This window comes from Aquila chrysaetos, chromosome 7 (assembly GCF_900496995.4).
Source record: "Aquila chrysaetos chrysaetos chromosome 7, bAquChr1.4, whole genome shotgun sequence".
NCBI lineage: Eukaryota > Metazoa > Chordata > Aves > Accipitriformes > Accipitridae > Aquila > Aquila chrysaetos.
The window spans coordinates 33,827,797-33,851,985 of NC_044010.1; the positions used below are offsets into that span (position 1 = coordinate 33,827,797).

A 24,189-nucleotide genomic window follows, 5' to 3' on the forward strand; every position below is an offset into this window, starting at 1 on the left:
CATTAGTTCCGATGCTTCCAGAACTGCTTGTTCTAAGTATATGAGCTAATTCATACATCAAATTATGGAAAAAGATAGAAGGAAATTTAAATTAAAATATCTTCCTTCACTGCCCTATAGTACTTACTGTGTACTGAAAAAGGTTGACTTTTCAAATTTATACAGCACAATCCAGCTGAGACTGATGAGGGAGAGTCTTACTGACTATATGGCATGCACATGCCCTGACCTATATAGTTTCACACCAGAGAGAACTACTACTGCACAAAGCTTGACCTGATCTGTAACTTGGATCACAAGAATATACCTGGATACGCAGGGTAAAACCACTAGCTTGGTAGTACCCAACAGAAAAAGCACAACATCCTATGTAAACATTTCCAGCTATGGAGAGCTATCACACCCTTTGAAGCAAGAATAGCCTTCATAGCACTCTGCCAATACACCAGTTTTCAGTCTTTCTAACTTCATCTTCCAAGTTGCTGGGGTGTTGTGTTTGCCACTTTTATTCAAGGTGTTTAAGAGTATTCTCACACCTCAGCATAAACCCAGGTAGTAAAAATGTAATTATATTTCAATGGATAATTGTTTTGAAACATTGCAAACTGCATGGGTGATAAAACCAATACTAGAAGTATACTTACAGTTCCTGTAAGATCTTGCATATTTATTATTAAAGATATTTCTCGTTATGTACTTTATTTACTATGAATCAAACACATTCAGTATGCAAGTAAGAAAACGGTGCAGCCAACATGCAACTCTTTCAGAATAACAGAATTCTCAGGTCAGATCACGCATACAAACAGGTTTTAATTAAAATGCTGCACAGAAATGGAAAAAAAAAACCCAGAAGGAACCATGTCTTGCACTTCATACTTCAGAGTTTGTTCCAAAGTACAGTACCACTTAAAGCAACAGTTGCTTGCTTATCTGTAGTTGTATTAACAGAAATTTAAATCAATGTCTTAACTGATATGCAACTTGTTATCCACATCAAGAACCACTGAAACTGCAATGCAGCGTGCAGTTAAAAATTTCCAAAACCAGAAGTTGTAGAGGGCCTGCTAAAGCCAGGAGTTACTTGCTTCAGTGGATGTTGACTAAGGCAACCACTTTCAAATGTGAAGGTATGACAGTTCTGTTAAAATAATACACTGTTCAAAAAAGTCCACCAGGCATCCAGCGTAAGTCAAAGTTAAACTTAGTAGAGAACTTTGAAGCTGTTATCCTTTTGTTCCAAAAGGATAAGCTACCTGCAATTTGAAGATCTCTGTGCAGTGACACCACCAGTGAATTACCTGGTAGCAAAAGAAATATTATCTTTAACACCATTATCTTAAACAAAATGTTAAATTAAACAGAGGTTAAATACAAGTCAGAACTGCATGCCAATCCTAGTAATTATTTTAAATACACTGCTGAAATTGTTACCGACTTTCAGGGAATTTTTTGAGACACTTTAGAACTTGGAACTTTTACTTTCCTCTAAAAATGACATACTCTGCATATGAGATCTTGTACTATTCCTACTGTTGCCAGCAACTTGGAGTTTTAAAGTGGATAGATTAAATCAGTTTGCCCTGGCAAATCCAGCTGAAGCAGCTTGCAAGCCTATCACCCCGTTTCACCGGGAGAGGTTCCCATCACTATGAGAGCTCTGACAGCAGGGAATGTTCCTGCATCTCTACGGCTCCTGCTCAAGGTCTGAAGCTGAAACTGCCAACAAAGGCGAGCTCTCAGCAAGGCACTCCGAATGAAAGCTGCAGCATCTGATTGTGGGCACATGTCTCTTCCTGCCAGATCTGCAGGCAGCATCATCCTAAACACCTGTGTCCATCTACTCAGTGATTCCAAGTCACAGCCCTTCCATGCAATTCGAAACAGCTCCACATTCCTGCCTCTTACTAATTTGTAAAGCAAGTTTAAGATTATTTTCCACTAGTAAGTCTTTTAAAGGTATTTACCACACTTTAGTTACTATATTTTGTATCAACACATATATAAAAAAATCTATGTGCATACATACATATGTATGTATCATTCATACATACACACACAAAAAATTATATATATTTATGTATGCAAAAAGATGCAGGGCATATTTTCTTCATCACAGACAAATCTTTAAACAGGATTGAATATTAAGAAAACTTTTGTGCCTCAAAATAAAAGTAAAAAATAGTGTTCTCATTAGATATAGACAGAATTCCTTAACTGCATTTCCTTTTTTACATAAAAAAGGTATACATTTAGGTAAGACAATCCCTTCAGGAGGAGAAAAAGAAGTTGCTTTTCATATTCAAGGTATCTTTCCTAAAATCGCTCCAGAAGAAAGTCTCCCAAGCCATGCAGAAGAAATGTATGTGTTTGTAGTGATGTAAAGTTAACAATAAGAAAAGTAACAATAATGAGTGCAGAAGTAAAAATCTACTAGAATTTATTCCACTTTTAAGAAAGCAAATAAAACTCCAAAATGTACGCTGCAGAAGAAAGTGGAGTTCACAAAAGTGCAGTCTGTGTCATAAATGTCCTCTTTAGATATAGATATTACTGTGAGTTTCATTGGTTGTCAGCAACTTCTTCAAAATCTTTGTGCTTTCAGATGCATCCTAGGAAAAGGAAGAGATGATGAGCATTAGCTACATTGCTGGTAACGAAACAAAACAAAAAAGTCTCATGGTCCTCTACTCCAATTTTTATTACTCTGAATACCAGTTTTAATAAAATGTTAACTCTGAGCAAAACTCGGGTCTTCTGAATGAAGATATCCAGAGACCTGCTAAAGGCTCCAAAGGAATTTGCAGTTCAACCCTAGAACCGGATTTGCTAATTTGCATTCCTCCTCACTTGTATATGAGAAAGAGCCTGCGTATTTGCTGTTGTTTTCCTTCAGAGTTTAAACATTTATGTACTAGTCTGTTAGACTTATTTAACAGACCAGTATAAGCTGTAATGAAAACTAACTTGCAATTACCGTATTTAAAGCTGAAATAAATACTTCAGTACACACAAACCTCTTCTGTCATTTAAATCTAAGTTCAATTGGCAAAACTGAGGAGAGTATTTTGAACCAACTATACTTCAGTTAAAAACATTTCAGGAAGGAGCAAAACATTCACTTTAGTAGCTATAATGCCATGATTTCACAGCTGCTTGATTAGAGCAAACCTGTTAAGAATCATCTTTAGAAATTTAGTCTTTTAATTCCAGAAAGAAGTTATAGGTCAAAATAAATTTCTTAAGAAGCTTTCATGTATGGCACAAGACAGGTAGATACAGAGCTAGAACAGAGCCATCTGGCATATGGATGTAAAAAAAAAAAAAAAAAAAAAAAAATATATATATATATTTAAAAGATTTTAACACGAGACACATCCAAAGGAAACTGCAGCTTAAACAATCACAAGAAATCACTCCCCAATATACTAGTACCACTACAAGAGACTGAAAAGTCAAAATGAAGTTTTGAGGGAAGCTGTAGATCCATTATTTCTAAGCAACTTACAACCAGATGTTACAGCAGGTACTATACCAGAAATCATTGCCCTTTGTCATTAAAGTCTGTATTTTTCTGCCTTTTCAGGTGGAATCCTCATAGGGGCACATCAACAGCAGAATGCAAGAGATGAAAGACAGACAAAAATAGACCAAAACTCCCATTAATTTATAAATATGAAATTTTACCTTGACTAAACTCTTCAGGATTTTAGTAGAAAGCAGAGGCTTGAACGCTTCAATTGTAACCGTGTCCAGTTTGATGACATCAGTGTAACACTGGTACAACACTGCAGGTATCTGCCATACCTGACAATAACTCAAAACTAAATACAAGTCAAAAGAAAACGTGTGTTACATTCAGCAGAGCAGGAATCTCAGTTATGTATATAAAACCACATTTCTTCTGGCCAGAACTTCAAAAGCATGAAAGTTTATAAATTAACTACTCAGGAGCCTGACTACTAGACCAGCCATCCCTCATTCCCCAGATACACAATAAAATAAACTACCAAAAATTAGTAAAATGCAGTTGGTATTTCTTCCTGGCAAATACCTTAACTGGAAACTGCATACAATTGGTAAACAAAAATAATATGAGCTTCTGTAAAACAACAGCAACAAACAAACAAATATAAGAACTCAAAACAAAGTGCGAACAAGATAAACTTTTTCTAGAAAAATCATCCACTTTCAGCTCCTGCCAGACAAGTTTTTCCTCATGATGCTACCACTAATTTGGTACTGTATAATGAAAAGCCTGGGGGTTTTATTACGTCACATAATAAAACTGAATCTAACTTTTACATGAGGTCAATCAGTAGCATTGTGAAACCTACTTTACCTGTAATATGCAGAAAGGACTTTATAAGCCTTAGTTTGGATGCTCAGATGAAAGTAACTCTTAATAAAACATACTTAGTTCATAAGTAAAATGCCCCAAAAAACCAATATACAGTACGCTTTGTGAGGCTATATTGAAGAATTTGCTAGTACTTATGTCCCACACATAAGGAATAAAAGGATTTGTGGGTAGTTTTGAAATTTGTCCCTATTTTAGAAGGCAACATGTAAGATGTCAAACTGTTAAGAATTCATTTTTCAAAAAGCTAACTGGTTAGCCCGTTCACATAATTAAGTAAAAATTCTAATTGCAATGGGATGCTCTTCAAAGTGAATTTTGTGTTGCCAGCAGCCTTGTAAATAATTGGAATTGCAAAATACCAGCAGCAGGAAGATCTCGCACAATGTTAGGTTGTTCCAGCAGTGGGCAGCAGACCTGCTCTTTGAATTCTTTTGTCTTCAAGGCTTTCAGAAATGGAGATGGAAGTGTTAAAGTGGATTCCTGAGTTTTATAATCAGCTACAGGACACGTTGAAAGTATGGTTACTTGCAAGCCCTCCTTTCGCATACAGCCAAAAACCTGAAATAAAATAAAAATGTTAACACGTAAGCAAAATTTATCTTCTCACAATACAGCATAAAACCACAAAGATTCATTTCAATTTCAGTGCAGATGGCAAATGGCAGTTCAATTCAAGTTTGCAGGACTAACAAATTTGAATCGCAACCTTCAGGTAGAAATTTCACATGCATTGCTCTTAGGATGGAGACAAAAAAACCAGAAGAACAGCTAACGTATTTACCAAGTCTATTGATTTTCTTGAGAGGCTTTAGGTTTTCAGCACTTTCTATTCACCTGCAAATATATTAAGACTTACTATTTTACTAATGGTGATTGTAGAAAGAAAGAAAAAGGACTCCAAATAAAACCGGGCTGCTTATAACAGGAAGGCAGCTTGCTAAGCTGCAAGACATTTGCAATTTAAATCATGCTCCCCAGATGTTCTACAGTACTTTAGAAGAGTCTTCATTTTAATTTTAAATACTCAGATTTTATTTAATTATATTCCATTTGAATTGAGAAAGAGAACCTTAATTTTCCCAGTCTTCCCCAAAGAAGAGTTTCAAAAACACTGTACAAAACATATTTTTGGATCCATTGCATGCCATCACAAAACACCAATGTGTTGCACAGTGTTCCAGTGGTTTTAAAGAACCTATGTCAAAATAAGCAGAAGCATGATAAACCTGCACCTTCCCTTTACACTGTCCTCTTCAGATTTATGATCAATAAGGGAATAGGGAATTTGGTAAACATTACAGAAACACGCCTGTTTCTGTATATGGTACCAATCACAGAAGGGAAGCTGACTGTTCCCTCACATCAGTGTGTTACCAGTGTAACATAAAACTGATACAACTTTTCTGAAGCACACGTATTTTCAATTTACTTTTCTGGAAGGCTAGTATGCATTACTGCAAAACTTTAGTCTGTATGTTCTCATTTTGTCAGTGATCACTTACTGAGGAAACATATACAGAAGTAAAAATCTGACTCATGGAGACTGTGGAGATGCTCAGTGAATCAGAATTTATGAAACACACAGAACAGGCCTGTAACTCACACTAAAAGCAAAAGACTACCTGCGCAACATTTCTGCTGTACATTTAAAATTACCAATAACCACGAAGTCTAAAAATACTCAAGAACATTGACCTGGTAAAACTGTACACTCCTACTGTTCATAAACACCCACATTTGAAATAACACATATGTGCAAACAGCTGGGAAAACACAAATTGGGAACACAGCAAAACCACAATCATCTTTCTTTTGTAATCCCAGTTTAAATGAAGTGCAAGAATGCATGGAATACAGCAAACCCAAAATGTTTTAGGTCTCAGGGTTTTTAAACTTCAAATTGAACCATTACCCCCCACCAAAGTGAATTAAAGTCTTCAACAAGCCAGGGAACCACAAAAGGCTGGTTTTCCACAAACTTGGGTCTGAAAACCCTGTATTGTTCAGCGAAGTCACCCCAGTTTTCCATCCTCTTTGCTTTCCCATAATCTCTCTGGCTCCCTCACACTGAGATGCTCATATAGTTCTCCCTTACAACCAAGTAATCCTTCTCATGTGCTGGCTGGGCCAGCTGGCAGGCTAGACTGAGCAGGTATCACTCAGCTCAGCTGAGGACTTGTTCTCAGGGGACACACCACTTTTTATCTCACTCTTTGTATCTCCAGCCACAGCCTTAGACAACTTCAGCGTAACATAATAGCTTTAGAATCTCTGCTTGTTCATGAGATCAGCAGAGATTTAAAGGAAGGTAGGTTAGCAGACAGACAGCAAGACAAAATAAATCATACTTCCTTGAGGCCAAGCAGTAACCCAAATCCATAAAGACAATCAACAGCCAGAACATTCCCCCTCGGCTTTCTCTTATTAAAATCATGATGATATTTGGAGGGACCTGAATGACTGAGCAGCATTTGTGGACCTGAATGATGCTGGGGTAAGGCACTTAGTGTACTAAGTCTATGAACAAATGGGACAGATACTGCTTTGGAGGCACCTTCCTTTAGAGTTCCTCCTTGTAAAAGGAACAGAACACACCCATTAGTAAAGACACCATCCATCATGAGTTTCCCAACAGGTTTGTCTGGTGATCTTTTGGCAATTGTACAAATACAGTTATGTTATTTTTTAAGGAAGGACTCTCCCAGAGCTGAAATAAGCCATAGAAAATTTAAGCCAAATAGCAAAAAAAAGGTTTGGAAAGTAGTTAAGGGCAACAAAATTGTAACTGTCCAAAAGAAGCGTCATGGTTTAACCCCAGACAGCAACTAAGCACCACGCAGCCGCTCACTCACTGCCCCCAACTCAGTGGGATGGGGCAGAGAATTGGAAAAAAGTAAAACTCATGGGTTGAGATAAGAACAGTTTAACAGAACAGAAAGGAAAAAGAACAACAATAATAAAATGACAATAATAATAATGATAAAAGAATTGGAATACACAAGTGATAGCACAATGCAACTGCTCACCACTTGCCAACCAACACCCAGTTAGTTCTCGAGCAGCGATATGCCCCCTCCAGACCAACTCCCCCCAGTTTATATAATGGGCATGATGCCACATGGTATGGAATACCCCTTTGGCCAGTTTGGGTCAGCTGTCCTGGCTGTGTCCCCTCCCAGCTTCTTGTACCCCTCCATCCTTCTTGCTGGCTGGACATGAGAAGCTGAACAATCCTTGACTTAGTCTAAACACTACTTAGCAACAACTGAAAATGTCAGTGTGTTATCAACATTCTTCTCAAACTGAATCCAAAACACAGCACTATACCAGCTACTAGAAAGAAAATTAACTCTACCGCAGCCGAAGCCAGGACAAGAAGTAACTGCACAAAATTAGTAAGTTACAGCAGATACAACTGGCAGCATGTAGAAAGGAATTTCACAGAATCTGCGGATAGTAAATTTGTTCATCTACTGAATATTTAAGAAAAGAAAGCCACAGGGAAAACAGTTATTTACAACGCTGTCATGTTTAGAATATCAGAGAGGAAGAGGCACTTACACTAAGTTGAAGATCCCCACCCCTAAGATTTCATTGCTCAATTTGTTGTCTTGCCAGTTTTACCTTTTCAAGCCACTGGAACTGTTGATCCTCAGCTACGTAGCAACTACACTGGCACAACAAAACCTTAAAAAGAAAAAAGAATAAGTTGCATAAGCAAGTGGTTTAAAGAGCACAACAACAGCTCATAATCACATGTAAAGATGATGTGACTGCAGCCAACAACCTGTTCAGTTTTCTTGGGCTTCTTCAACTCTTATTTCAACAACAATTTTCCATTCACAACTGATGTGAAGCAATCAGGCTGTCATACATCTTCTTTGTACTGAACTTCACATGCCAGAACTTCAAATAGTTTTAATGAGCATAATGACCCTTCAGATTTCTGATGAGCTTAATCTAGAGTACTGCAGCCTTAATACTTTGTTTGCCCTGAGCAGGGTAGGGGTTGGATGAAGGTTGCTCTCTTTTTCAGAAAGCTAAAATACAGAGGAATTCATGCATAAGTCACTTACTGTCGGATCTGATATTAATCGGTAAAACAAACAGAAAGAATCTGTCTGGAGGACAGTTGTTGTGTTGGATGTTCGACACCACTCATTCCACAGCTTCACAACTCCAACTACTTCCCAACATACAGAATCCAGAATAAAAGACGACAGGAAAGCTGCAAAAAACAATAAAACTGTTAATTTATGAAGAATAAAATCTCTGTTCTACAGATAAATACCAGAACTGAATTAGATTATTTCTTTGCAATCTCAAGTTTAAAAATAAGATATTGCATTTTTTTGGACATACGTTTATTGACCAAATCCAGCAGAGATCAGGAATGTCAGTAACCTCACCGTATCAAGACTTAAAGAGGAGTTCTACATATAGAGATCCCTAACATCAAAACCACGTATTCTTAGGAATCACATCACTACGTTCAACTCTGATTCCTTTAGTATATACTAAGGAGGCAAATATTAAGTCTCCAATACTTCTTGACATACCAGATATAACAGATTTCTCAAAAAAAAAAAAAATCACTGAACCAGCAAGGCAGAACTATTACAGTGGCTCTAGGAAGCAGAGACATGAGTATGCATGACTTAATGGCAAAAAGAGATCCTAAATCAGCTGTTCCTAAATCAAATTCCTGTCAAAAGTTACTCTTAAACAAAGACAGATCTAAAATATCTATAACTATTTTTCAAGGAAAAACCTGAACAAAGAAAAAACAAGCTAGCAAAGTTAACTTAGATATCATCTAAATGTCATCTAGATGCAACTTAAATGTAAGGAAGACTTAAAACTTCTTTATATCCACAGGAAACAGCTATTAAAAAACTCAAGACTTTGGTAAGTGTGTGTGGGAAGGGGAGAAGGTGTTTCAAGACTCTAGACCTAATGAGTAAGTAACCACCTCAAAAGAGGGAATTCTGAACAAGTGGGGAATTAGAATATGAAAAAGGGACTGACTGATCAAGAAAAAAAAAAAGTAAAAAAAAAAAAATCACTGTTCATTAGAAAGTAAAGAAGTTACAGCTTATTGACCCATAATTTTACGTCTTTGACAGATCCCTATTTCAAAACACTAGACTGCACTGAGCAACGTACTAATATTAGAAGGAAACTTTGCCAATTAACCAACAATCCAGGAAAGTCTACCAAACAAAAGTCAGATAAAAGAAAAGGGGGGTTGTCCCAACTAAAATCCAACCCCAAAACAAAATTTGCTTCTGCCTTTCAATTGACCATGTATCAGTTTACCGTGATCTGACAGGAGGAATAAGCAGCTGTAACAGAAACTGTGTTTTACACGTACAGACTAACTTTGGCTTTCTCCGGACGGCTCAGCTGCCTCCGGGTTAAAACTCCGCTCCCTAAATGAAGGGCTGGACACCCTTAGGACCATTCTTACAGCGGAGACCAACGTTAAAAGAGACTACGGCAAAAGGAGCGTCCTGGCACACTTACGGTTTCTTCCAACCTCCTGCTTTCTCAAGTTTAGCCAACAGCAAAAGAACAGCCGCGTTTTAGAGCCTGAGACGGTCTGTCCGTGCAGTGTGAACCACCCACCTGCAGCGTTATGTCCTATCGCTACTATAAATTTAGAGCACGCAAACGGCTCGTCGGCGGTGCTTTCCGTAGACGCGCCCGACTTCACGGTCCAGAGGACGTCGATCTCCCTGGCAAAAGAGGCGGAGGGAACTGGGGCAGCGCTCCCCACACCCGGCCCGGCCCGGCCCCCCGGCGGGGGACGCCGCACCGCTGCAGCGAGGAGGGCGGCCGCGGCGCCCCGCGGGGCCGCTACCTTTTCTTCTCCAGCTCCCTGCGGATCTCCCGGTCCTCGGGCGTCTCCTCGCGGGCCTCCTCCGCCCACTCCTCATCGTCCACGCCGGCGCGGGACGGCGCCACCACCACCTCCCCGAAGAAGGTCGCCATCGCCGCCGGCCCGCCGCCCACCGCGCCTGCGCGCCGCGACACTCCGCTTCGCCGCCGCCACCGAGTTCCGCTCCGCCCGGCGGCGCTCTGGCCCGCAGACCATAGAGCGGGCCTCCGTCCCGCTGCGCGGCCCCTCCCGCCCTGGGAGCAGGCCTCGTCCCTCCGGCGCAGCCGCCCGCGCCGGCCACCGGCGGCAGGAGCCTCCGCTCCGAGGGGGGCGGGCGGCGGAGCCTCGGCCGGGGCGACCCCCCGCGCCGGTACGGCGGCCGCGGACGGAGAGCCGGCTGCGGCGAGAGGCCGCGGGTAAAGGTGCCGGACGTGCGCAAGCGAGGGCGCGGTGACCTCACCGGCTTCGGCGCGCATCACGCAAGCCTTCAGCACCGAAGCATCCGCTTCCGTCCCGCGCGGCCGGTGTCTGCCTCTGCGCGGCGCCCGTGAGCCCAGTCGCCGGCCTTAACACCCTCGCCCCCCCCCCCCCCCAAACCAACCCAAACCCTCAAACCCCAAACTCAAACAGGTTACAAATGCAGCACGCACGTTAAGCAGCTTTAAATAAAGACACGACTTTTACAGGTCTACTACACCGCTTTACTACCCCCAGGACAGCTAGACCAAAAAAAGAATGCTGACGGATTAAAATTACCTGGAAGATGAAAGAACTGCTTTCTGCAAGGCTTAAAAAGAGCCAGTTTTGATAAGAGTCGGCATGCTCATTTAAATAAACTAAAAAAATAATAATTTCAAACTCGTAGAGGGTGAAAGAGTACAAGTCCCTTTCCAGTTTAATCATTTCTCCTCCTACAGACAGGTTCCAAGGAGCCAGTACGTATAAAATCAGGAAATACAAAACAGCATTTGCTTTGCTTAGAAAATAAAGTGTTACGGTCCCTAGGCCAGTAATTCCCTCTCAGATATATAAATACAGAGGCCAGAACCTTCTCCCAGCTTGCAGGGATCACCACGAACATGTAGCACATAAGCGCCGTATGACAGAATACAGCATCTGAAGAAGGGCAAGAAAGAAAACCATCATTTTAAATCTAAGCCTGAATTAGAAATACAAACCTACCAGCCCAATTTTAGCTGTTTAAACTTAATAAAAACTCTGACGTTCACTTAAGAGCTCTTGTACCAGTATTTATTCCTATACTGGAAGTTATGATTCATAGAACATTGATCATAAGCAGCTGCTGAACAATGCATTCAGTTTATGGATAATATAAAAATACCAGTTGACTTACTCTCTTTTAACAATGTTGCCCCCCCTAAAAGGTAAGAAACACAAAGCCACCTCCAAATTTCATCACTAAACACAACTGTGTTCATTTTTTAGAAACCGACTTAAAGAATTCAGATAAACATCTATCCTGAATTTACAAAACTCCACTGTATTATATTAAGGACTCTGCTCTAAATAAAATTCCTGGGGCAAGAATGATATAAACCAGGTTATTTTCATACTTCACATAGAAGTTTTAAGGAAAAAAAAAAAATTTCTCTACACCGAGATAACATTCTAGACACCAAAGTGACATGATGGTAAATACAATCACCTTTTGGCACACGATGCCAGCGACGTTGTTGGAGAAGTGGTTTTACTAACCGCTGGTAAGCGGTGTGTGGAACACCCTTTTCCACTACTTCCATTTGTACAAGCAGTTCTGGCATTAACGACTTGTGATTGTGCAGCTGCACTGCCTGTTGTTTTTTTTCCCAAACCCCTTCCAGATGCTACTACCCATCCAATCTGCTGGAAAACTGATTCACAAACTTGCTATTTCAGTTAAAATGGGCTGGGTTAGCATAAATGTAATATTCTGACATATCTCCCATTGAACAACAAGATCAGGAATCTCCAAGTCTTACTAAGTGTGAGGAAGGGAACCAGCAGAGCAGAGGGAGGAAACCTACAGTGGGGAGTGGGAAAGGAGCAGAGATCACCAAGCGCCTGGTGTTGGACTGAAGGCAGCAATCGTGGGGCTTCCACCAGCACAGCTCCAGAGAAAAGCAAAGTAAGAGTTTAGAGGTGCTGTGCGTTCTCGTAATTGATATCTGGCTAACCAAGAATTCACACATTTTTCCTGGAGAAATTTTCTCCAATCTCCAGCGCAAGAATTATTTCTTGTCAACAACAGCCACCTCGAACATTTCAAAAATAGGAGATGTACTGCAATAATCAGAAACTGATAAGGTTTAATCAATGAGAAGTCTAACATTAAAGCACTTAAAAAATTTAAATATGGAAGAACAACAGAAATGTAGCAAAAAGGTCTGGAATGTAAGAATCCTGCACCTCAAGCTTTTCACGCATAAAGAAAACAGAACAAGTGTTTTGTTTGTTTTTCTATTTTATAAAGAAAACACACAAAAACCCTTAGGCCCAAGAGTTCACCTGCATTTCATATTCTTAATTTTACAGTATAGAAGTCACATTAATGATGATAGTACTACCTGTCAGCATAAACCCTCTCTTCACCAGCACCAATATGCCTTTTTAATTGGCAAATATGCTTTTTCCACTGGTAACTGGTTCTAGTTGCATGTTATCAATAATGGAAGTACAGAACATTTAACATCTGTACTAATACAAGTTGTAAAGTTATTAGCCTAGTGACCGTTCATTACTCTTTTGATGCAATGCTAGCATCTGCCAGATTTTTATAGTGTATAGTATTATTTATAAGCCTGTTATTATTGTATATGATTTCATACAGCATTAGAGATGTTTGAAATCTGTTCTTGAATGTTGTATGACCTAGGTAGTATTCCATTGCAGCACCCATAACAATAATACTCAACATACTGCTATTAACCTGTTGCGCAGTGTTTTAACATTTTTTTTAACTCTTGTTATATGTAATAAAATACCAGTAAAGACAAAAAATTGCCCCTATAATGAGGCACATTTTGGCATCTGTGCTAAATGCTGCTACATGGGCAGGCAAGTGCAAGTCAAAATATGAAAAGGAGAAAGTCATAATCTAATCACATTCATAACTTTTTCATAGAAAAATATAAATATATTCCCTGAAATGTAGGACAAAGAAGAGCCAGCATCCATCATGAGTTCTAGTGCTATTAGCATTAAAAAAAAAAAAAAAAAAAGTGGGCTGGCTTTTCCTTTTAAGGTTACGTTTCACAATCTACATCATCTAAACTTCTGTCATCATCATCATCACAATCGTCGTATCTCACAGTCCGTCTACCACCATTCCGAGTTCTTATCTTAGAACGCCTATTAGCTCTTCTATATTTGGTGTAATCCAAATCTTCAGAGTCATTTTCTTGGTTAGGTTTCCAACGTTTCCTTCGCTGGGGTCTTCTGGAAGGCTTAGGTAAATTGGAATTGGTAATTTCTTTTCTAACCATTTCCGATTTCCTTTTCCTCTTTCTTGTTTCTGTGGCATCACTATAGATACTGTTATCTGTTCCAGAGTCTGAATCAGAAGAACAATTGAAACTGGCTTTTGAACTTCCTGCAGTCCCAGGTGCTTCCACGTTCTCTGATACCGAGCTTTTTTCATCTTTCTTCCCTCCTGTTTCAGATTCTGCTGTTTCTTTGAAGTTATCCAATAATTTTGATCTTTTGAAAGCAGCTCTACATTTTTTATTTGATACTTCTCTGATATTTTTAGTTTCGTGTTTAGCTAAGTCAGAATCTACCTCCTCTTCAGAGTTGCTCGTATGATGGTTGTGGGCTGAAGTTGACTGACTAGAACCTCCCCAGTTTCTCCCATTTGCCATCTTGTGATTTGTGGAATTCTCTTCCGAAGAGTCATATTCGAGATTTTTAAGAGCCGCAGCACAGACTGTTTTGTGTGCCTGATTGTGGTTATCATCATTCTGCTTTTGAGTCACTTTTATCTCTGCCTCAGATTCTGTTTTTTCATTCTCAGACTCACTAATGTATTTTCTCTTAGGAGCAGATGATTCAGGGCAGGAAAGTTTTTTTCTGCCATAAAGCTGTTCTTTCTCATTTTCAGACTTCAAGCAAGCATCTATCTCCAAGCTGCCGATCAGTTTCTTCCTGGATGCTGCAGACACATTGCCATGAAGCTGCCTCCTGTTCTTTTTTACTGTGTAAACACTTTCCGAGCTTGATAATTCTTCCTTTGTATCGCTCATTATCTTAATCTTACTAGCTGCCAAAGTGGCACATCTGCGTGGATTTTTCTTCTCAGTCACATTTGACAGCTTTATGTGTTTCTTGTAGTTAATGATACATGTCCTGCTCCTGAGCACTTTTGCACTTTGTCCAGTCTCCTCAGATGTTGATTCTACAAAATAGAGATTTAAAAGTTCTTTTTAATAACTTACATTCCTGAAATAATTACTTTATTAAGCACAAACACTACCACCTTTAATAAAATACACAAAAGCTTTTTTTTTTTTAATTTCAACTGTTACGTGCAATTTACCTTAAGCCTTTAGTAAAAATACAGTCAGCCAGTCCCAGGGATACTTTTAACTCTCAGGACTACTCTTTTGCTTTGAGATAATGAAGAGGTGTGAAACTAACATTCTTTAGCATCACTCTAGTAACTAGCTTAGAAATTACAAATTACCTAACTTAGTAAACAAATGCTTTCATATTACTTTTACTTCTATCGTTAGAAGGTATCATTTTCTTACTAGAATGAACTATCAAAATTAATTATTACACATTTTAGACCTTCTTATTCTAAAAAAGAGATCATAATATTTTATGTAGACACAAGCCCCAGATGGATTTCACAATTTTAGCATTATTTCACATACACAGAGAACATTTAACCCGTCTGGTTCCTTAGCGACTTAAACAGTAAGATTGCTTCCAACAGTGAATCTTCCATTCAGTATTAATATAGCACTTGCTTCTTATGTTGGGTTTTAAAATAAATATTCAATCTGTAAATAATATGAACAATGCTACAAAGATCAATGGTTTAAACTTTTACCTCCTAAATTATACAGAATTACTCACAGGTATCAGTAAAAATTAAAAGCAGAAATTCTTGAAGTAAATTTATTTGCGTAGACTTCATTAAAAAAACAAACAATAAAATTTTGCTATTTTAGCAGAAATGTGTTTTGCAAAGTTAGTTTTCCCAGACTGTTGTCCATCTTGTATTCCTTTGTAGCTGTTACTGACTTTATGAGCAAAATAGATAAACATGTACTCCATTAAAGCCTCTACGTTATATTAGCCTATTATCTACTGATAATAGTAAATTTTGTTCTACCTTAAACTCCTTACTTTTGATGATTCTCTACCTGTACTCAGCAAACAGAGGGAAAAATCATGGCAGCTGCTGTATATTTGCAGAACGCTAGAGGAAACTAAATTTAGGAAACTAAATATTGTTTCAAGTAGAAGTTTGGGGAAACAAGAGGAGTTTATAGAGGGCATGCTCTGTCATCTTCCTTTATGGAGGGATGAAACAAGCTCGTGTTGCTAACTTTGTTTCAACTGTCTGAACTGCTAATGGCCAAATGCCTTCTGAGAATGACAGCCACCCAGACACAGGAACACTAGCCTGAGACTTAAAACCAAGTAAGGTTCAGTTCCTTAACCAGAAGTGTTAACACTGCAAGTCATTTGTACTCTCTTGTTCCCCAATTCCTCACCTGTGAGGTAAGGACAGGGCAACATTCTCCCTAAATTCTGACAAGAATAAATGCAATGAAGATGTATTATTGAAAGTTTAAAAAAAATAAAATAAAAAAATTATGGGACACAAATTCCAATGTCCAGCTTGAGTACCAATATTAAAAATCTCTTCAGATACCAAATCTGGTCATTATTTCAATGTAAATCCTTTTATGTACTACTCAAATATATTCCTATTTCGACATTTCCAAAGGATAATTAATTTACTGTCTTTTCTAACAGTTTCCAGAAATTATACATGAACACTACTACTGTTATTATTTGTACTGTGTTATTTTATGGCCAAAACGTAACACATTTCTGCTGAATATTGCATAATGCTGTATAAAAGGTGAACGAATTTACAGATTAAAAAAAATTTAAGAGCTAAAGCTTAAATTATATACTGTCCTCCAATACTATCAAGTAGACATGTATACAACATACGGCTGCTGCCTATAGCTATTAGGAGGTAAGCCTGAATAGGCAGGACCAAAGAGCTTTAACATGGTAAATTACACTTGAAACAGGAAAATACATGGTAAATTACACTTGAAACAGGAAAATACTTTAAGTAAACATAGTGATGTATCATAACATACCAGTGGTGGCAAACAACACACAAGTTACTGGTACAAAGAGACACTTTGACCAGTTAGTAAGCATGGAAATGTATAACCCAACCTTACATCTGCTTTGAGCTACGCTCGTGTTCTAGAAGGGCAGTCTGGAAAGGTGGAAAAGACTGCTCAGCCTTAATACTGAGTGCTAACTTAATCCCCTTTGGCCATCTCAAGAAATAAATGTTTAAACCTTAAAGATATCACCTGGAACTATTCCAGAAAGGCTGCTAAAAAAAGAAAAAAGGAAAAGAATGCACACAGTGATTTTGGCCAGTTTTTCACAGTAACAGGTGCTTAGGTGTTTACAGATGCATGCTTTGAGAAAAAAAGCCTTTATCATCATAAACAGATTATGTGTATTTTCAAAGTTTCAACAGCTAATTCCTAAGATGGAATGCAAGACTAAAGTGTAAAGGAGTCCAGCCTTTCTGCAACACACTACCAGAACATTAAACCTATACATTGTATACAAAATCTTAAATTGGGAGCAAATTTGTATAAAGCTCATCTTATTTTTTAATTAAAGCTTAATGAAACTACACAATGAACATCCTGAATTAAATGCTGCAAAGGTAGAAACAGATTGCACAGGCAGGAAGAGGGAGGATTAAACAAACTCCACTACCCACAAAAACTGGGAGAGCATTTAAAAGAAAGGCACCGAGATACAAAGGCTTTGTCCATCAAGTTTACCATTGCGACAAGCTGTCCTGGAGTTCATGCCATCAAACTCTAAACCTGAAGTCCAGGCTGCAATACTGCGTAGTAATATGCAGCCACACTTCCAGTCAGCTAATCTGCAGGGTGTACTGCAGTCCACAAAGTATTTCCAAACCCTTATTGACCAACTATACAATTTATGTGAAAACTTCCAGTTGTTTGGTTTTTTTCCCCTCATATATACAAAAACATGCTATATACTATAGATCTATAAAATATATTATATAAACCACATTAGATAAAGTATAATATAAATTACGGTACTATATATACTATGTTTTATATATTATACTATATATGTAGTGTATATATATTACATATATTAAAAAAATAACCAAAGCAAAGTTTCCACATAATTTGCTTAGCTGGTTAATTGTGTAGTGTATATATAGTTTATAGAGAGAATATGTATTTATCTGAAAATAGGTATTATATAGATATATACATGCCTATATGTAGGTATTTAAATAAAAGCATGCATATACTACAGCAGTACCTAACAATAACTTTTAGAAGTACAAACAAGTTTAGCTTCCTATTTACAGTTAACAGCCTCCTTCGAACAGGACAATGCATGCATCAGTTTGGCAAACCACAGTAAACCAGGCTGTGCTAATAGCACATCTGTTGTTGCATCTATTGACTGTTGAGGAGAAAAATGAGCTAGAAAGGGCATCTGCTAATTTAAAAATAATTATGTGACTACCTGTGGTAATATCCCAAATTAGATTAAAGATTAGATAAACTGAAATGGAAAATATTGTGTTTTACAGTAAACATTGTCCAAAGCTAGCTATCAGTTCATATACAGGACAACTAATGTTTCAACAAAACATCAGGGAGAATAAATCACAATGTAAAGAAAACTAAATGCCCCAAAGTTACCTGCCTATAAAGAACACTGTATAGGACAATGATATATTCCCCTTTCACGTGAAAGAAGTCTCAAACTTGGCCCTACATCTTTAACCAACCTGGTTCTGCACATATGGAAACATAACATTAAGAAGTTTTTTACTAAGTTAGCAGTATACTAAGCCCTTTTGGCAGATGACTATGCAATGAGACCCAAATGATGCAAGTATTCATTACTGTATTTTATCCTTACTGACTTCTAAAGAGCATACTTCATGGCCTTGTAGAAATTTAGTGATACTTGCTCCTGCTCCATACTCACCTTAGGGATTTCCTTTAGACGGCATCTCTTCATTTGGTTTAAGAGTTTCAAAAGGGCAGCAGCTTAAACATTTTTGTAACACAAAAAACCTGACATTGTACTGTGCACGCACCTCAACATTTGGGTGCTTATACAGGGCAGGGTATGTTAAACATTTTGTATGAAGTAAGACTGTTCCATAATAAATGAGCCCCCCTTAAAGCAAAAAGGTGGATATTAAAGTAAAAAATATACTGTTTATTTTCTTACTGATTCTCATTAAAATCTTTGGTAATGTTATTATGATCATCAAAAAAATGCAGCCCGTGGCAACTAACTGATAATACTTATTGATACTTGCCAATGCTTGGCACCAACTGCACATGGAAAACAATGCTGAATTTGTTTTTATGATTGGCAGTTTTACCTAGTGGATGAACACTGACTACTAAAGAAGCTATGGCCCAAGTAAAAGGATGAGAATTAACAAAAAAAAAAAGAAATAATCCAAAAAGTTTAAGAGAGAATATGTGTGTAAGAGGAGTTTTGCTCCAAGTTAGAGCTGGAAGACAAATTAACATTTCACACCCATGGGCATAAAAGGTGCAATACAGCAGAAGCTACAGTTTAACCAGAGTGTTAAAGAATTGGCAAGAAGAGAAACCAAATTTTCATCAAGCTTTAAAACTCTACAATATAAACATTTAAAACATCCACATTACATTCAAAGGACAAACTAAAGAGACCCAAAGCTCAGTGTTGGCTACCCAGTGTGACAGCTTCTACAGATTTCACAGGAAATGTTTACACAAAAAATGTAAGGGGAGTTTTTAAAATTAACCAGTCTTGTTTTCCCCTTAAAAATGAGATGTAGACAGGCTTGATAAGGGGAATGTTACCAATTGGCTACTCCAAAAGCTACAAATTCCCACAAGATTAAGTATTTGTACAAATACCTTCCCTTTTTGCTGTATTAAAAGTCTCTTCAAATCTTCTCAAAGTAATGGTACAAGTCTCCAAAAAAAACCAAAAAAAGTTTTAAAATTTGACTTGGGAGTTTTGACATATGGAGCATAATCAAGTAAGATTTTAAATTCCATAAAGCTATTAAAAGATCCCCTCCCCCCAATTCTCTTAAGTTTTAGAAAGTGACTATGGCAACATAGTTCTGACAAGTCTAGAGTTCAATAGCCAATTACAGAACTCAGCAGCTCTTCCCTGCTGCTCCTCAGGTCCATCTGGCATTCTTGCACATTGCTAATATTAAAACATTAAGAAAGGTTTTCAGTATGTTTAGCAACTATAAATACTAAGATCTTTTTAGTACAAAAGAAATAAGTATTCCTTGAGGAAAACTGTCAAGACTGATTCATCTCAAGAGACAATTATGTTCTCAAGATTCTTTAACTGCTGCACTACAAGTGTGTATCAAAGCCACTACCTGAGAGGGCACAAAAATGTGAAACAATCAAACATAAAAGGCTGTTAAAAATTTACTCAGTCTGGAAGAAAAAAATATATGCTGTCAAAAATAATCCTTTCCCCCACCTTATTTTTTGGCAAGGCAGCATTCAGTTGACACTGAACACTGGAAAGGAAGCAGCTTGGACACAGAAGGATTTTACTCTTTTACAATGCAGTACTGAAGATGCCTCTTTTCTCAGTTGCCAAATAAAGCGATGTAGGAAGTAACTGAAAACACTGATAGGAATTTTTGCTCCAAAACATGGCAGTCTTCAACTCTGATCAAATATTATGTGCACCGGAAAAGTTTAATTCTGTTTTGTATGCTTGGTATGGAATACAACCAACCACCCCCCTTGAGCTTGAGTGCTTTTCTTCTTTAATTCCCTTAAAGCCTTTTGATAACTATTTGCAGGGCACCGAATTCCTGTAAACCCATGTGTTAAGGCTAAACAATGCAGACTGCTTTCTTTGAGGGAGGTGGGTGAGGAAGACTGCTGGGAAAGATTAGTCTTTGCACCATAATAATAAAACAAAAGCTAAATAATGAAGTCTTGAAAATAAAAAGAAATGCTATGTAAAAATGTGTGCAACAGTTCACACAATACAATCCTGTACATTGAACATGCTCATTTTTCTCTTTATGATAGTAAGTCATGAGAGCTCTCAAAGCCTGAAAAATTTGCTTTACTCATTGTAAAGCATACTGACAACTTGCACTTGAAGAAAGTTAGATACAGAAAAAGCTAAGGATCCAGCTTTATCTATTGCCACTTATGGGTATTCTCTCAAGTCAAATCTTTTAAGAGTGTTTAAGATCTTTCACAAATTTTTTTTTGGGGGGGGGGGGGGGGGGTGGAACCCAAACCACAAAAACCCCAACCACAGTTAAAATTCCAAAGGAGTTTTTAGGGGTTCATAATCTGGTCTCTGTGATTCAGTGACAGGTTTGGAAGTATTAGACCAGACACCAATCTTTGGACAGTCTTTCAAATTCTAAGTCAGGACCAGTCCCCTAACAACACGAAGACACATAATGGACAGAACCTGTTTTAATAAATCTTAGAATCATTCTGATAAACTTAAAAAAACAAACAAACAAACAAAAAAAACCAAAACCAACCAACCAAAAAAAAAAACCCCAAAACCCAACCAACCCCAAAACAAATCTCCAAATCATAACTTATCAGCCAGCACACACAAGCATTTGAGTGACAGACAAAATTATAGAAAAAACGCAAAAAGCAAAGAACTAAACATTTTGAAACAAGTGGAATGGTAAATCTTGCTTCTGCAACTATCTGGAATTTCTGCCCTTCAGTTGGCTGTTGCTAACTGCTTTACAGAGATCTTCTCATGTAATGTCTTATCAGTATGATAATGTAGTTAGAGCAGTGACATGATGCTTCAATTAGATACAACACTGCTTAAGACACCCATGAATCTATGAAACTAAAGCAAGCAAGGAACCTCCCCCCCAAAATCACCCAAACCCCTGTATGTTAAATCTGGGAAAAGCCAGATAATGCATCAGTACACTACCAATGTAGTATCAAAGTGCCTCTCTGTCTTAAGGATGCTACGCATCCCTGACAGAATAAAATCCAAAAGTCAAATCAAGTTACAGGTTCCAGTGTACACCATGGAAGTAAGAATAATTAAAACACCTTTCGATCAAATTCATTTTGAAAGACTATAAATAAAAATCAGGTTACTTCAACTGAAAATAATGGTTGTCTGCTTTGGTACAGAAATTCAACAGAAAATTAAGATAATCTGAACTAAGTACTATTACTTTACCCACAAACTCAAGGTAACAGGACTAGAAACCAGAAGGTTTTCATTACTGAAATTCTCAAAACAAGGAGCAGGCCAAAGAAAGAGAATGTATTGCTCCTTTTGAGATCTTCTGCTACCTTGAGCTGCATACCATAGAATTCATTCACAACACCCTTTAGAATATTGCTTAGTTTGTGCCAACAACCTGAAAGCCAGCGTTTCTCAAATTTAACTGTCATGACATGCACACACAGTAATATTACTTCAGAACAGGTATTTTAGCATTAATTACTCTGCTACGTAGATAAGCAAGTGCAAGTTAAATGTGGAAAGAAGAATCATGATTTAATGACAAGTTTTTCATAGAGAAACGTATTGCCTGAATTGCACAAGCATGGCCAGCGTTCAGTCTGAATTCTAAATACTGTAGAACTACACCAAGCTTTAATAGTTTTCTCTCAGTGCTGTGTTTGGTAACCTCCCAGTTCCAAATCTGTCTAGACTTCTAGACACTGTCATCATCATCATACCTTACAGTTCTCCTTCCCTCATCTATAGTTATTTTAGAACAACAAGGAACACTATTACACTTTGTATGGTCCAAATCCTCCCAGTCATTATCCAGTCATTAATCTTGTTGTCTCCTTCATCTAGTCAGTATCAAGAGTTAGATGTATTAAAACTTTTACCTTTTCTAACGATTTTTGTTCTTCCTTTTCTCTTCCTCTTTTTTGTTTTTGAAGTTTCACAATAATTACTGTTATTGGAATCTGTCTCAGGTTCTGTATCAGAAGAGTGGTTGAAGCTGGCACCAGGTCCAGATTTTGAACTCCCTGCAATTTTAGTTGGCACCAAGCTCTCAGAGACAAAACTTCTCCCATCCTCCTTATCTTCTGTTTCAGATTCTGCTGTGTCCTCTAAATCACTCAAGACTTTAGCTTTTTTTAAAGGAAGAGCAAGCTGCAGACCAGTTGCTTTTCTGCCATTCCATCTATCAGATTCAGAATCCACTTCATCCTCAGAGTTGCTCACTGCAGGTTTATTATGTGCAGATGTTGACTGGTCAGAAACTTTTTGACTGCTCCCATCCTCTGAATTATGGCTTTTAGAGTCCTCCTCTGAAAAGTCTAGGGTGGGACTTTTCATTTTGGGAGATACAGAATGGACTGTCCCACGTAACTGTTTATGACCATTGCTTTGCCAGTTTTTCTGCTTCATCTGCATGTCTGTCTCAGAATCTGAAGTTCCATTTTCAGATTCACTAACAAATTTTCTTCGTGCAGCAGATGAACCAGATTGAGAAAGAATTTTCCTCTTGGTAAGCTGCTCTTCTATTTCTTTTTCACTTTCAGACTTTAAGCCTACATCATCTTCAGACCCCTCCAGTAACATTCGCCTGGCTGCAGCTGAGGCATTTCGGTGAGGCAGTTTTCTATTCTTGCATCCAATGCCAATACTTTCTGAGCTTGAAACCTCTTCCTCCACATCACTCATTAGCCTTAACTTATTAGCAGCCACAGCAGCACTTCTGCGTGGAGTTTTTCTATGCCTACCAGTACTATTACTCAGCGACTCCAACGTCACCACTGAAGTATTTTCAGAGTCACTTCCATATAACTTTTTCCTGACAGTTTTTCGTGTATTCCCATTCTCCTGAATAAGTGTTCCTGTAAAGGAAAGGAGAGATTAATATCTTAAATGTAAAAATAGCAGTTTCTTAAGTCTTGTACATTCTGGAACAGGTTCTACCCACAGACATGACAGGTGAAATATACTCCCTAGTAATAGTTATGTGCTTTTGTTGTCTACCAAGCAAAATTATTTAGCTATGCCATAAATTTCAGATTCATTCTAGTTTTGTGAAAATTAGAACTTCTTTATGAATTATTGCTTTTACCTTCATTAACATACAAAATGTTGCAAGACATTCCCTCTCACTAGGCTCTTGGTTTCTGCCCTCCTCGTCTAAGCATTGAAAAAAAAAAAATCTTAAAAGTTGAGTGTAGTATTCTGAGAGCTTCAGAACTATCACCAATCAAAAAGTTAGTATCTTACATATACAACAACTTAAAAAATACTAATTACATTTACTTTTATTTAGAGATATATATATACACACACACACACACTTGTGTTATTTGCTGTTCACAAGAAAACTACTCAAATCTTACCAATTTGTTTTCTCTGAGCAGCTTGATTTCTAGTTATCCTACAATTGCTGTTCTTTCGTCTACAGACACCATTGTGTAGTAGAGGTGACACAAGAGTCACAGAGCTTTCTTTGCTGTCTTCTGAGCTACTTGTAGAGGATGAAGATGAAGAGGAAGTAGATGAAGAAACCAAAGAACCCTCTATTTCACTTTCTGTTAAAAAAAATAATTGTCAATCAGAATTCTAAACATAGTTAGCTTCCAGTTAAGAGCTACATTTTGCTGATCCAGGATATCTTCAAAACTCCCTC

At 37.9% G+C, this 24,189-nt stretch overlaps 2 protein-coding genes across 4 annotated transcripts in view; both read right to left on the reverse strand.

The window, feature by feature from the left end:
• Nucleotides 1-2,423: 2,423 nt before the first annotated feature.
• Nucleotides 2,424-10,699, reverse strand: PSMG1 (proteasome assembly chaperone 1). Of its 2 annotated transcripts, XM_030019847.2 has the most exons (7): nucleotides 10,227-10,410; nucleotides 9,992-10,101; nucleotides 8,440-8,591; nucleotides 7,988-8,050; nucleotides 4,723-4,921; nucleotides 3,688-3,824; nucleotides 2,424-2,612 (listed from the first exon to the last, which is right to left on the reverse strand). In XM_030019847.2, exons 1-7 carry the CDS (start codon nucleotides 10,355-10,357, stop codon nucleotides 2,538-2,540), a joined length of 867 nt encoding a protein of 288 aa, XP_029875707.1. In that variant the 5' UTR covers nucleotides 10,358-10,410; the 3' UTR covers nucleotides 2,424-2,537. The 2 variants fall into 2 exon arrangements, with proteins under 2 accessions (XP_029875707.1, XP_029875709.1); XM_030019849.2 differs by lacking the exon at nucleotides 9,992-10,101 and having other exon boundaries at nucleotides 10,227-10,699.
• Nucleotides 10,700-11,473: 774 nt separating this feature from the next.
• The window catches only part of BRWD1 (bromodomain and WD repeat domain containing 1), a 65,596-nt gene continuing 52,880 nt past the window's right edge, over nucleotides 11,474-24,189 (reverse strand). The window contains exons 39-42 of one of the 2 annotated variants that reach the window (XM_030020133.2): nucleotides 23,900-24,091; nucleotides 22,418-23,395; nucleotides 16,814-16,836; nucleotides 14,523-14,634 (exon numbers count right to left, since the gene is read on the reverse strand). In XM_030020133.2, coding sequence (XP_029875993.1) covers nucleotides 16,820-16,836; nucleotides 22,418-23,395; nucleotides 23,900-24,091 — 1,187 coding nt within the window. In that variant the 3' untranslated portion in view covers nucleotides 14,523-14,634; nucleotides 16,814-16,819. Of the gene's footprint in view, nucleotides 14,635-16,813; nucleotides 16,837-22,417; nucleotides 23,396-23,899; nucleotides 24,092-24,189 lie in introns of both variants that reach the window. The other variant, XM_030020131.2, reaches the window with a different exon arrangement.

Coding starts and splice junctions, on each gene's coding strand:
- PSMG1 (XM_030019847.2), bottom strand. CDS start 10,357: ATGGCGACCTTCTTCGGGGAGGTGGTGGTGGCGCCGTCCCGCGCCGGC. Junction 8,592..9,991: donor GATAGGACATAACGCTGCAG/GTGGGTGGTTCA, acceptor TGTTTTTTGCAG/CTTTCCTGTCGTCTTTTATT. Junction 8,051..8,439: donor GATTAATATCAGATCCGACA/GTAAGTGACTTA, acceptor TTTCTTTTTAAG/GTTTTGTTGTGCCAGTGTAG.